The 15,012-nt window shown below is 42.8% G+C and overlaps 1 protein-coding gene across 1 annotated transcript; it reads left to right on the forward strand.

The window, feature by feature from the left end:
• The first annotated feature begins 1,142 nt into the window (after positions 1 to 1,142).
• On the forward strand, positions 1,143 to 14,684 carry LOC107392821 (phosphatidylinositol 3-kinase regulatory subunit gamma). Its single transcript, XM_015970846.3, has 11 exons — positions 1,143 to 1,502; positions 3,835 to 3,975; positions 4,382 to 4,484; positions 4,827 to 4,925; positions 5,820 to 6,000; positions 6,111 to 6,233; positions 6,404 to 6,546; positions 6,632 to 6,808; positions 13,815 to 13,886; positions 14,061 to 14,222; positions 14,300 to 14,684. The coding sequence occupies exons 1-11, from the start codon at positions 1,283 to 1,285 to the stop codon at positions 14,487 to 14,489; spliced, it is 1,611 nt and encodes a 536-aa protein (XP_015826332.3). The 5' UTR covers positions 1,143 to 1,282; the 3' UTR covers positions 14,490 to 14,684.
• The last annotated feature ends 328 nt before the right edge of the window (positions 14,685 to 15,012 follow it).

Raw genomic sequence — 15,012 nt, forward strand, 5'->3', positions numbered from 1 at the left:
CAATTCCCCCATCCCAGAATTTTCCCAGAACTCCTATAGTGGAAACATGGTTATGGACCCTCCCACCTTGGCTTGCAACCTTGGAAGGATATGTTGATTTGTGGCCAGGAGAGGGCAGAGTTGGCTAGTAGAAGCTAATCATTAGCAACACTACAACAATGGGGGAACATGTTCTGGATAAGATTATCCATGGAAATAAAACTTCAACTTTACTTTTTTTTTTTACCCAAGAAAGAAAAGCGAAGGAAGGCAGCAGAAGAGTTGCATTGTTAGCCAATTAGCATATCATGATTAATAAGATGTATGACTTTTTGCAATCCTGCTCCCCGAATCCTAAAAACCTCTATACCCTGAAACTGGAGCGCCAGAGCTTTGTTCCACAGAAAATCCCTCACAAAGCATTGATTCATGTTAGACCACCCAAAAATAAAAGAGTGAATGAGACATTTGAACAAAACTTAACTTAAAATATGTTTTTGTTGTACATTAAATAATTAAAATATTACAGCATGACACTTTTATTATATGGGCACAAAGGATGTTTAACCTCCTGAGACTCAAATTTGCATTTGGTGATTTAAAAGAAAAAATCAGTTCTAGCTGTGACAGATTAGTCGACACGCTTAAACCTGTACAAAATATTACTTCGTTAAAAGAAACATTTTTATTCGGTTTCATAGAAGCCATCTATGTTTATGTTTATTCATTTCGCAGACGCTTTTATCCAAAGCGACTTACAATTATTAACCTATAGGGCATGTTGTGATCTGTGGGGAAACCGGAGTACCCGGAGAAAACCCACGCATGCATGGGGAGAACACGCAACTCCACGCAGAAAGGCCGCAGCCGAGTTTTGAGCCTGCGACCTTCGTGCTGCGAGGCAACAGTGCTAACCACCATGCAGCCTCTAGCTCAACAACAAGCATCACATTTGGATCATCTGTGAATGTACTGATCCTCTCCTTTCTATGAATCTCTTTAGGTGAATGGCAGTGAAGCAGAAAACCACTTGAGTCCAAAAGAGTGGACATAAAGGAGAAAGAACGTAGGATTTATAGGCGATGTCATCGCCGAGCTGTATGATGAGTTTAAAACGATGGTTCAACCTAAAGAATATGCTTTACGTGGACAACACGGGGCAGCCATGATCGCTACACCTTATCCATCTCTGTCCTCCGCCATGATGTTGACTGCAAGCTGATAGTATGTGAAACAATGCGGCCCAATAATCTGCTTCACCCACAATAAACGCAAGTCGGACTATTCAGTCAACGTTGTGAAAATGGCAGCTGAAGGATTCCAGCCCTGGACAGAAGAGGATCTCAAACCAGGAGATCTACCAACATCACTGCTAGCATCACTTCACCTTGGTAACGAGGAAATGGTCATGGATGAGAACGCTGCAAACACAGAGGATAATCCTGAGTCTAGTCCCGAGATGATGTCATCATCTCTTAACAAATCACAGCAGCAGCATCCTCCTGCTCCACCAGCACACCAAGGTAAGTAGCTTTATAGATATCTATATGATTTTATAAAACAACAGAAATATTCTTCTAGTTAGCACATCAGTAAGAAAGCCTTGGAGAATAACAAAAGGAAGATAAAAACATCACACTCCAGAGTGGGGAGAGTCATTTACAGTAAGGGCATCTTTAATATAAAACAGACTAGGGGTCATCATAAAAAAATACAATTATAAAATAATTTATTATGTAATTATAAAGATCTTTGATATTCTCTACAAACAGATAACCAAGTTTTAAAACTGATTTGCAAAATGAATCAGCAAATCCCAGTGAGGAACCAGCAGATGGCAGCGTATATACCGGTACTGTCATTAACCAAAGGCAAGAAGATTATTAAGAAAATGTGGTTTTCCAGATTTGGTTTATATCAGAGATTGGTCTGGCAGAAATACAACATGTCATCTTTAGAACATCGCTTCATAAAACAGCTTTTCAGAGACTGCCATAACTTTTTTCAGCCTATTAGTTCTGAGATGACCGCAATCTAATAAAGTTTTGTCAGATTAGCCAAAACTAGGGATGCTCGATATTGTCTTTTTGATTGATATCCGAATTACTGATATTGTCAACTTTTAATTTCGATACTGATATAAGCCGATACCAATATTTGCTGTGCCCCCCTCTCATAAAAAAAAAGAAAAAGTAAAACATTTAAGGTTACTAACATCCTATTATCTTCCATCATGCTTACATTTTAAACGTGCAAAATGACAGCTTCTTCAATATAAGTTAGTAATAGAAAAAGTGCCATACTTGGTTTGTCTCAGACAGCAGCTGAATCTCATTCTCCCTAAGTATGACGCTAAGATGTGTGTATAATATATTCTTACATTAGAGACAGCAGCAGCTCAGGAGGTAGAGCTTCAGAGTTTCATGTATAATATGTATATGGTATGTAAAAGTTGTGTCATTAAAAGACTGGAAACCAATACAGATATTTTCCAGTATTAGCTTTTATTGTCAATATCGGCTGATATTAGAGGTAGGCTGATAATATTACACATCTCTAGTCAGAACCTTTCTCTAGCTCAGGAGAGGGTTTTACTGTTTATTCAGAATTTATTTGAAATCACATAATTAGAATAGAATAGAATAGAATTCAACTTTATTGTCATTGCACATGTCACAGGTACAAGGCAACGAAATGCAGTTTGCATCCATCCAGAAGTGCTTTAGCAATTGTACAGAATGTTTATTTACACAGAATTATACAGTAGTGCAGTAAAGATCAGTGAGTTATGTGAATAATTTCTACAGGTGTGGGACATTTGACCCAAGAAACACAATTGAAAATGGATGAAAAAGCACTGGATAGTCTTGCAATATAGTATGGAATAGATTGGTAGAACTAGTTTGCACTATTTGTTTTCTGTGCAACAGATTAAAAAGAAATGCTAAAATCAGTAAACCAGGCCACATCCACCTATTTAACTTCCATTTTTGACTAAACTACCAGAAATGGAGTTTGCAGGTGAAAATGAAAGATTCCCGGGCAACTCACTAATTTTCTTGTCTTGTCAGTATGACAGTCCCAAAATGAAGCTGGTATCCTAGAAGGTCAATGGCTTTTATTTGTTCAGTTACATTAAAATGTATTATATGCTGATCATATTTAGCTTTAAATGCAGGACAAGTTTTGACAGAGCTTTGCTGTTTGAATGCTTGGGGTTATAAATTTGTCCCTTTCTTATATTACAACAGCATAAGTGTAATTCCTCTTGCATACGGCTCTGTCTGCAGCAGCAATTTAAAACATCTCCAGGCATGTCTTCACAAGTGCTGACGGGATGACTTATGTCAACTGTTAGCAGCACTCCTCACTACATGCATGCATCAGCACGCGTGTGCATGTTTACATTCTGCTAGATTCAAACAATCTGCACATGAAATCAAAAGAAAGTTTACGGGTTTCAATTATTATTATTATTATTTTGCAACTATTTAAAAAATGCAAACAGGAGCTCATCAGCTCTTTTTCTCTAGGCTGACACCTCGATGTGGACAGCTGTTGTTTGTTAGGCGAGGCAAGGCGAGGTCAAGTGTTAAACTGGACCCAGACTGGTCGAGAGTGCCTGAGCACTGAGGAGTGCCAGTTCTGGTATTTTAGGCAGCTAGACAGTGTCACCTGTCAGCACACTAGTCTGGACAGAGTTTTCCACGAGCTGCAAGACTAAGCAACGCAACGATATCTTCTCTGGTCCTGTCAGAAGGCCAGCCGTGTGTGTTTGCTGACAGTCTCAAAGTGCAGACCGTCGTGAAGTCACTCTGTGGCTAACGCTGAGTTGTTGTATGGTTGGTGTTTCAGAGTTCCTGGAAACAGAAAAGAGCCAAAACGACAGCGAGGTGCAGTCTCACACCAGGACACCGATCTCAAAGGGGATCTCCTCCCATGTTGATCAGGATAATGTGCATCCCAGCCTGAGAAGACGCATCAGCAAAGAAAGAGGTACCCCATCATCATCTTTATGTTTGCTAAAAAAAACATTTGGTTAACACTTTTGTTCCTAGTTAAGGTCATTAGGGTTGTTTGTGTGATACAAAAGTAGAAGCATGATTTGGCTCTTTTTGACCTAATCTACAGTTTAAAAAAATGTGAACTTTACAAATGCACTGCTTTAGTAAGTTAATGTATGTTGGATGTTACGATAAGTTTAGTGAGTTTTAGTAAAATAAAAGGAGAATTTTAAAATGTGAATTTTATTTCTCAAATAAAGCCATTTCAGCAAAACCGATGAGCAAAGGGTTGAAACTAAACAAGGAAATTAGGCTTTTGTTTTCATTTAAACAATAATTCTCATCTTTATGGCATTTTAATTAATGAAACCATAATTTGCGGTGCTTTTTGTGGTCAGATACTCAACTGGAGGGGAACGCATCCAAAGCTATGGCAGCCTTTGGCAGTAGTGCTGACTATCAGCTGGTGGAAGCAGAGTGGTACTGGGCCAACATCTCAAGGTATCACCATCAGCAGCAAAGAAACAATAACTAATCAGATTATTTCCATTATTTATTTGGAAAGCAAATTTGATGATCAAGAAAAAATACGTCTTACTTATTAAGTATGATTAATACGAGTTTACAAATGTCTGTGTTTTGGTCAATTTCAGGGATTGTCTTTCATATTACTGTAACGTTTGTATATAAAATCATCCTGTTAAATGTGTCTTTTTTCAGTAAACTCACAAACTGTAGAACTCTTTTAGTAATTCTCAAAGTTTACTGCACTAGACTTGCAAATATCTAATTATAACTGTGCATGCTTTGTTTTAACATTTTACGTCCTTTTGTATTGTGTAGAGAGGAAGTGAATGAGATCATGAGAAACATGCCTGATGGCACGTTTCTGGTCAGAGATGCTTCCAGCAGGACTAATGGGGAATACACTCTGACACTTCGGTAACTACGCTTTTTATCCTTTGAAATGTTTGGATTTGGGAAAGCATCAAACACAAGGTTCTTTAATGTCTTAAACCCTTTGATGCATGAATTATGAAATCTTCAACCATGATTTTTTAAACAATTTTTTTCATTCATCTTTAGGTGTGAATGAAACAAATTTCAACAAATATTTTTGTAACATTTTGTTAATTTACAAATAATTTATTACATGTCCTTCTCAGTGGACAGCGTGCATTCTGAACATGAAATATGTTGGCTTGGCTTACTGAAGCTCAAATGGAGGGGCTCACATGCAATAAAGTCTTCAACAGCTGTGCTTAATAGCAAAAATAAATAAATAACAATTTTGAGTACCTGTCCACTTTAGTGACCATTATGCATCAAAGGGTTAAAAAGGGTTTGTGATATGTGCAAACAGCTTTTTCCTGAGTTCAGTACATAAAACCGTCTCTTCAGGCATTTCCAGTAGAACCAGAACATTTCAGCTATGAAGCTTTACTTAAATCAGACTCGAGTAGTCGGCAACATAACTCCCCGTTTACTAAACTCGTGTGTTTTCAATCATCTAACAAACATTTTTCTGAGAAAGCAGAAGTTAGAGTAAACTGCCTTGATTAGTTAATATAACTGAAATTTGACTTCTGCTTTCTGTGCACAACTGTAACCTAGGGCTGTGTGTTTCATGGTTGAATTGATATTCATCCAGTTTTCTGTTCTAAGTCAACAACCCACTTACTGGGCTGGGAGAGTTAAAACCGTCCTGTCTGAAAGTGCTGAAGAACACTGAGCAGATTCAAAATAGCCTGGAACGGGAGCCAAAGCCCAGCAGCTCCAGTTAGAGCTGATGAAGGAAAACAGTTTAACAACAGTCTTTTTTTCTGACCTTTACAGTAAAGATGGCTACAACAGGCTAATTAAAATCTTCCATTATGGAGGAAAGTGCGGCTTTTCAGAGCCACTGACCTTCCCCTCTGTGGTGGACCTGATCCAGTTTTACCAGAAGAGATCACTGGCCCAGTACAACTCTAAACTGGACACACGGCTACTCTACCCAGTATCCAGATACCGGCAGGTGGGTTTCTGATGAAAGCGTTTGCTTTCACTGATCACAATCAACGACTCTAGTGAGAATTTGAGATGAATTTGATCACGTTGGCGTTCTATTTCTTCTCTGTGTGGCAGCAAGCTGGGATGGAAGTGGACATTGATGCAGTTGGAGAACAGCTGAGGATATTTCAAGATCAATATAAGGAAAAGAGCCAAGAGTATGATCGCCTGTTTGAGGAGCTGAACCAAACCTCCCAGGTGATCATTCACACTGATGTTACCATTTACCATTTACCAAACATAGACAGACATTTTTATTTACCAGTTTTGGTTTTCCATTGGCAAAAGCAACACTCCTGTCGTAAACTGCATCTTTGATTACTAAAACTTAGATATAAAGGCAAATGTTTTATTTGTATTCTTTACAGGAACTCCAAAGCAAGCGAACTGCTATTGAGGCTTTTAGTGAAATCATTCGAATCTTTGAAGAGGAGTGTGAAACTCAAGAGCGCTACAGCAAGGAATACATAGACATGTTCCTGACATTAGACAGCGGCACAAAAACAGACAAGTGTGTGTCAAAGATCAACATATTTATAACAAGCATCGTTATACATTCCCCAAATGTTTCATTTATGTTGCTGCTTTACCAACAGGATTCAAAGCAACTCCGATGAACTGCAGTCGACGGTGGAAGAGATCCACAACAGCAAGAAGGTGTTGGAGGAAGAGCTAAAGTCAAAGGCACTGGCTCACATGGAGGTGGACATGAAAATGAACAGCCTGAAGCCTGACCTGGTGCAGCTCAGGAAGATCAGAGATCAGTACCTTCTGTAAGTATCTGCACCAAAACTAAGACTCGCTGTTGCATTACATTGATCTCATGTTCAGAACAAAACACACACATCTGGAGAAAGCTGTGTCTAAATTTAGCTTCTGAGAGTAAAATATGAGAAAGACCCATTATGATGATGAAATTGGATGGAAACAGTGTTCCCTCGCCTGGACACGAGTCACCGGGGCAACCCTCTGGAGCCAGGTGGTCGGCTTTTACGCAAGGAGCCTGGCCAGGAACAGCCCAAAGAGGAGCTGTGAGAGGGTAGCCTCCCTCCACCTACGTGTGGAGGCACGGGTCCTGACTGTTGTTTGTACTTAAGCAACAAACAGCATGTCTGATTACCCACCCTTTTTGGAGTCCTTGGAGGGAGTGCTGGAGAGCACTGGAGGCTGTTTTTCTGGGAAGCGGTATTTCCTGGACATGCTTTGATTGGATGAATGAGAGCTGTCTGTGAGGCCCCCCGCCCTCCACTTATAAGCGGCCATGTCACTGTCGTTCCTCAGTTTGATAGCCGCTCTTCACCGAGCTGGGCTGTGAAATGGGGCAGCCCTGTGTTGTACCTCGTTCCTCTCCTTCAGGGAACAGTGGTTATATGCATAACCTAACGTTCCCTTTCAGTCGATTCACTCGGTACAACGAAGAATCTATGGGACTTATCGAAACGCCCCATGAGCAGCTATCAAACCTGGGCTGAGATTGCAACCTAAGATGGCAGGTCAGATCCAGCAGAGAGAACTGCACGGGCCACCGAAGGGGCCAAAACATCCAAGCGGTAAAACCTCACAAAGGTGTGGGGTGTAGTCCAGCTTGCAGCTGAGCAAATGTCACCAACTGAAAAACCTTTAAACAGCGCCCAAGAAGCAGCCACATCTCTAGTAGAGCGTGCCCTGACCCCTAGGGGCAGCTGGGAGCCAGTGACGCTGTAACACAGGGGAATGGCCTCCACAATCCAATGAGAAAGTCTTTGCTTTGACAAAGCTTTACCCATGGAGGGTTTGGTAAAACACACAAACAGTTGGTCTGTTATTCTGATACTCCGAGTGTGATCTATATAAGCCTGCAGAGCACGACCCGGGCACAGACAATGCAGTCTCCTCTGCTCCTCAGAGGCAAAAGGACGACTATTGAAGCCTGAAAGCTCTATGGTCATGGAACCATACTTGAGCGGGATGACCTTAGGCAAATATGCAGCATTTGGATGCAGAGTGGCCCTAGCTCCATCTGATGACATTTTCAGACAGAAAGGGTGAACTGAAAGAGCATGAAGGTCTCCCATCCTTTTAGCCGATACAAGGGCTAAGAGCAGAGCTGTCTTATAAGACAGAAGCTTCATACTGATCGAGTGGAGCATGCTCTTGAGCTCTGAATAGTATTCACCACAGCTGGGGGAAGACCTTTAGCTAACAGGTTGGGCCTTTCAGTAGGTAGGCTTGCAGCTTCGACAGATGGGGGCGCGGGTGCAGCACTTCCTCTTGTGTCTGTGACAGAAGGTCCTGTCTGATGTGGAGCTCCCATGGGGGGCCTATCATCAGAATGATGATCTCCGGGTACCAAGACTTTGTGGGCCACTGAGGAGCCAGCAGAATCAGAGACCTGCTCGACCTGCACACTCTCTCCAGTACTGCTGGACTCAGTTCCACCGGAGGAAATGCGTTGAGGAGAACGTTGGGCCAAGGGTATGCCAGAGCATCCGATCCTATTGGAGCAGTCTGATCTGTCAGGGAAAAGAACAGGGGACAGTGTGTGTTTACGCTTGACGCAAACAGATACACTACTGCCCTGCCGAACCTCAGCCAGATCTGGGACACCACCTCGGGGTGGAGCCTCCATTCTGTTGACAGAGGTCCACCCCTGGAGAGCAAGTATGCCCCGTGGTTGAGGCACCCGATGACATAAGCTGCACTGAGAGACAGGAGATTCAGATTGCACCAGTGCAGCAATGTGTGGGTCAGATTCAGTAGAGGAAGAGAGCGTGTTCCTCCCTGTCTGTTCACATATGACACCACAGTTGTGTTGTCTGTGTGCACCAGCACATGATGTCCTCTCAGGTGACGACTGAAGTGGTTCAGGACCAGAAACATGGTTAACAGTTCCAGAAAGTTGATATGGAACCTTGACTGGGTCGAGGACCAAACCCCCCTCATCGCTAAACCCCAACACAGAGCCCCCCAGCCTCTGAGGAAAGCGTCTGTGGTCACCACTATGCATTCTGACCCCCTCCCGATAGGGGAACCCTGGCAGAACAGCCCGGGTTCTCTCCATGGGAGGAGAGCTACCATGCAGGCTCTGGTGACCGTCAACCTCCGGCGGAGATGACGTGAAGGATGGAGATGATGAGAGCGAACCCAACACTAGAAATGTCGCATTTTTAACAGACCAAGAGGCACCACAGCTATGGAGGAAGCTGTCATCCCCAGCAGCTGTAGAGCTGTGCGGAGTGTCAGTCTGGCTCCCAGCTGAAAGCGCACTAAGCAGCTGCGTAGCGCGGCTATACGCTGGTCCGAGAAACGCGCTCTGCTTGACCGAGAGCAAATTTCCAGCCTGAGGAAGGAGAAACTCTGACTCGGAACTAGAGAACTCTTTCTGTAGTTCACGGAAACCCCCAGGGCTTGAATGTGGGAAAGTACCCGTGCAGTGTGAGCTTCTGCCTGTTTTGGGAATTCGCTACTAGAGCCCAGTCGTCTACGTAAGTAAGGGTCCGGATGCCCTCCTCCCTGAGGGGGGCTAGTGCGCCTTCCAAAAATTTCGAAAAGGTGCGGGGCGCTAGAGCTAACCCAAAAGGCAGAACTGTGTACTCGTAGGCCTTCCCTTTGAAAGCAAAGCGCAGGAACCACTGGTGATCGGTATGGATTCCCACATGGAAATAAGCATGTGTGAGATTGATCGTAGTAAACCAATCTCCGGGACTGACTGTATCCAGGAGCAGTTTGAGTGTTAGCATTTTGAATCTGTACATACGCAGATACTTGTTTAACACACGCAGATCCAAAATAGGGCAAAGTCCGCCCCCCTTTTTTGGGACAACAAAGTAGCGGCTGTACCAACTTTTGTTTGTGTCCTCAATAGGGACTGCTCGAAAAGCTTCTTTCAACAGTAGAGTCTGAATTTCCTCTCGTAACACCACAGCAGCGTCGGTATTTACTCATGTCTGCACAACAGAGGCAAATACGGGTAGTTTAACCAGGAACTGCAGTCGGTAACCCATGGCAACTGTTACAAGCCATCTTCCCAAGCTAGCCTAACTCTTCAACAGATGTTACGTCTCAGGGTGGACTTGTATTTCTATTTGCATGGGCGTGACACCAGCCACTCTTTAAAATGCCCTCACTCTTGTAGGAGCTGATTAGCAATCACCGCTAACCTGGACTCTGATTCTGGCAAAACCAACTTTATGCAGCTCAAGGGAGACTTGGTTTACTCACAATCCATGTCCATGAAGCTTATGTACACTTCAGGTTAAGACTCTTTCCAGCTGTTCCTTTTATGCTGAGGAGACAACTGAGTTTACCTGTAGCCTGGGATGGAGGACACACTTATATCAATTACACCTAGGGATGGCATTTACAACCAGTATCTCACCTTTGCTCGGTTACCGACAGGAGGAGACCCAACTCATAAATCCTTTTTTCGTTCCTCGAATCCGAGGAACTAGGTTTTACTTCACAAAGATGAAAAAAGAATAATAATCCAAACGAAACCCCGACAAAGTGGGTTAAAAAGTGAAACAACTTGTTGCCAATAAACCGAGTTATAGCAAAGTTGAGCTGAATAAGCTCTCCAAAAATGACACTAGGTCAGATTATCACAGACAAAAAGCTCAAAGCAAAAGCTTCCTTCTTTCCATCTCTGTACCTCACAAACTCTTCTCATCAAAAGGCCCTCTTCCAGACCCAGTAGCTCCTTTTTATTTACTGTCCCCCCTCCCTCACAGTCATTTCTTCGTTTGCTGCTTCAGACTTCAGACTTCCTGGTCACGTGTTCCCCTTCTTCTTGTTACTTCTCCAACGCCCCGAAGAGACCATAAATCTTGGATGTCATGCTGTCACCTTTTCTTCTCCCAGTCTTCATCCGTTCACTTGTTTCTTCTTCTCATCGCCTCCTGCAGGCTTCCTTTCTTCTCCTTTGGGATTACATCACCTCCTCTCGTAGCTATTGGTCAGTACTTGACAGAACTTTGTCTTGCCTGTGTCGTCGATTAAAATTGTGCCCACTTTCTCTAAGTTAACACACATCTCTTCAGTGGCGGACTGGTAATCGGGAGAAACGGGAGATTTCCCGGTGGCCGGGCCATTAAACTGGCTCGCTCAGTGATTGCCGGTCATGACATGCGTAATGCAGCTCATCAGGGCATTTTCTGTCCTGATGCTCGCACAAACTGAGCAAACTGGGCACAAAGATGGCAGCAGAACACAAATAGTTATATTTTAGAGGAAAGAATCAGGGCACATGTGAAGTTTTAATTTAGTTGTTTTACACTTTTACATCAGTAGGCGCCCAACCTGGCTCACTTTTAGTGTTTAGCGTGAATTGGGCGGTGGCCTGGGATGGTTTCAAAATTTCTGGCCTGAATTAATGTCCCAGCCCAGTCTTTCCTTTCTGCTTCCTTTTGATGTTTACATTGAATACGACGTCACTTTCAGAAGTGAAAATAAAAGTTTTATGAAGTAAGCTGCTTCTTTCTCTTATTGGAGCCACTAGGATAACTCCATTTCATGCTTAATGTTTTGACTATCGCTTTGAGTTTGTTACGAACGCTCCCGCCTCTCTTCTTATTATTTGTGGTCTTATGGCACTTGGCAAACAACAATTTGGTGCATTACCGCCACCAACTGGATTGGAGTGGATTGACTACCAATCACTTCCTGTTTGTGCATCGCCATCTTAATAACCCTCTTATGACCATAATTATAACAGGGCCGCCTGGTATTTTGTTTTAATCTTACTGCTGTAAAATTGTAATAAAATGTGCAAAGTGTGTGTAACAATTCTCCTTTTTTCAGAACAACCTCAGTTTTAGTGTATGGTTTGTATTTAGAATTTATTTCTGTTAAAGACTTTAAAAAATCTACTTAAAAGTGAAAAAAGCAAAAAACGGATTTGAATTTTTTACATTTATTACTGAACAGGAACTGCAAAATTACTGGGCAAACAATTTGGAATGAACAATTTAAACTTTGAACTGTAATGCATCTATTCTAAAAAAAAGTGTGAACCTTGGTATATTTCTTAGCAGTTTTTAAGACCATTTATTTTTGTAAACTTTCAGACGTTTTTATTTGATGTGGTAGACCTTGAAGCAGTTTCTCTCCAGCTGCAGGCAGAGTCCTGCACACCTCACACGGCCATGGGGGGCTTCTCTGGCACACCGTGCACTGCTATACCAAAAACTTTTGTTTTAGCAAAAATAATTATTTATTGTAAAAAGATAAATGATGCTGGAATGAAGCTGAATCTTACAATTAGCTGAGGGTTATTCAAATAAAAAAATAAAAAATAAATACTGAACAAGCATTTCATACCCTGGTTCACTGGAGATCTGTCCTTTATCGTGGTCACTGTCTTCAGATATAAGCCTTCTGGGACACCTAATAGATCGTGTTGATTTTCTTTGAGGTATTTCCATAATTTCATGCTGGCTTTTTATGCTGATTAGCTTCCCCGTTCCGTTATCCGCTTTCACTGCGGCGCTGCGCTCCGTTTCAATCAGGCTGTACAGCAGGATTTCCCCTCGTAGCGATATTTTCCATAACTCTGATTGCTTCATGCTATAGATCGTCGGAAAGCTGCTTTTATGTACTTTTAGGAACCATTGGAATTTTTTGAATCTGATCAGCCATTCAAAAGTTATAAAACAGAGCATTTTGGATGACAAACTCAGCACGTCTCTGAATCTGTGTTGTGATTCGTTGCGCTCAAGACAGGGAATCCCAGTGGCTACCGTAATGTATTGTATATGCACGAAAAGCCCCATTTTGAATCTTTTCAGCACTTTTGGAATTTTAATGATATCTTGAACGGTTCAGGAATTATGGCAATGAGAAGTGCGCATGTCCAATACGTCGGCGGCGACAGATTGGTAATAAGAATATTGTGGCATTAACAGAGGGGTGTCGGCGGTCAGGGCTAGGAGGCCCCCCAACACAAGGGGGCCCCAGGCGGCCGCCGACCAATGCCTAATGGTAAAACCGCCACTGCTCAGCTCTAAATAATCCCCAGAGAGTCCACATAGATAATGTAATAGTAGAACCAGGATAGTTTCGGACTCCCCCTGGGTGTGTTGAGGGTTTCCAGGAGCTCCCTAGCTCACCCGTAAATCGAATCCTGCGTATAGCACAAGTTTGTCGCGTGAGTTGCCGGATCCCAGCAGACAGTTGCTGGAATGGTCCTTTCAAAATAAGATAGTTCCTGGATCTTGTTCTGGCAAGATCCGGCTCAAATTAAGCCCTGCAGAGAAGTCGGTGGTGCCCTCGAGTTAGTAAACAAAAGCGGCCATGAGCAGTGGAAATGGAATTGGAAGAGCAACACACAATGAGCTTAACAAAGATGGCTGGAAACATTCATTCATTCATTGTCCATCCATGACGTCTCTTTACTCTGTCTGCATGTCACTTGACCATATTGTATCCTTAACCTCGGTGCACCACAGGTGTGTTAAGAGACCTCCATCAGAAAGAAACCATCTCAGATGATATCAGATTTGAAGTTTGCAAACAATCCATGAGATGCTGTAGCACAGCTGAGTTTTAAAGATAGGCAGAGCGATCAGCTGCTCATTTCAAAATCTTCCCACAGCTGCTACTCCCCAATTTATTTGGTGTTGACTGGGAATTTCTCACTTTTCCTCAGGAGTTCCAAGTGTGGGAGAGGATTTATTCATTAGTAGTTACTCACAAAATCAGCTCTGTTGCACTGCTGACCCACGTTTTCATAAATCTCTGGCACAATCTTGTTTGTCTCTTTGTTTGAATAAACATGTGAGCTGTGATTTGCTCACGTTTCAGATGGCTGACCCAGCAAGGCACGAGGCAGAGCCAGATTAAAGACTGGCTGGGTATCAGGGATGATGAGGAAGAGTGAGTACCTTTGTCTTCTATTCCAAGAAGAAGAAAACTAGAAAAGACAATAATTCTTGTGTTAGTATTCAATCTGCTCCGGTAATCATAGGATTCTGATGGTCAGATGATTCATAGCTGTGTGTTCCTACAAGATGTGTGTGAGTATTAAATATTTTTCTGTCTGCACACAAGCCCGTACACCCTGGAAGACGACACACACCAGGAGGAGAGGACCTGGTATGTTGGTGGTATGAGACGAAAAGAGGCAGAGGAGCTGCTGAAAGGACGGAGGGACGGGACATTCCTCATCAGAGACAGCCAGACACAGAGAGGGTCATTTGCCTGCTCTGTTGTGTGAGTAGCGCCACCACGGGATGATAAGTACTTATATGTGGCGGGTTTTACAAAGTGAGTGGTTTCCCCTGCTTCAGGGTGGACGGGGACGTGAAACACTGTGTGATCTACAGGACATCCACAGGGTACGGCTTCGCTGAGCCCTACAACCTGTACTCGTCGCTCAGGGAGCTCGTCCTCCACTACCGCCACACGTCGCTGATCCAGCACAACCAGCAGCTGAATGTAACCCTGGCCTGGCCTGCTCTCAGCCAGCAGTCCAGCTGAGACATACCAGCACACCACACGGATTCCCAAAGTCTCCCAGCATTAGCACAGAGTACACACCCACATGAACACAGTTATCAGGCCGAAACAGAGTTCTGGTTAGTATTTTAGTACAAATCTCTGCATCTATTTCCACATTATGAGGTTCTCACAGCAAATATGAGATTCACTGAGCAGCAGCGGTGGTCATTCAGCTGATTTACTGCTTTTAGGGATGCTGTGAGACTACATCATCATGCTAACTTTAAATATTGATGCTCTTTGTTTAAAAAAAAGGCTTAAAAATGACTTCCTATGAAACATATCAAACAAATCCTGGATTTTACAAAACAATGCTTTTCTGGCTGAGGAGGGCTGATTTATCCATATTCAGCACAAAGTCTATTTTTCTCCCCCTAGAAAGGCAAGCACAAGAAATTACCTTTAAGAAACCAGAAACTAATCCTAGATTCAGTCACTAAACTCCACCACACCACATCTAATATCTACAAGAACTATTGTAACACATGTAGGTGTAAACAAT

Source organism: Nothobranchius furzeri, chromosome 8, assembly GCF_043380555.1.
Source record: "Nothobranchius furzeri strain GRZ-AD chromosome 8, NfurGRZ-RIMD1, whole genome shotgun sequence".
Taxonomy (NCBI): domain Eukaryota; kingdom Metazoa; phylum Chordata; class Actinopteri; order Cyprinodontiformes; family Nothobranchiidae; genus Nothobranchius; species Nothobranchius furzeri.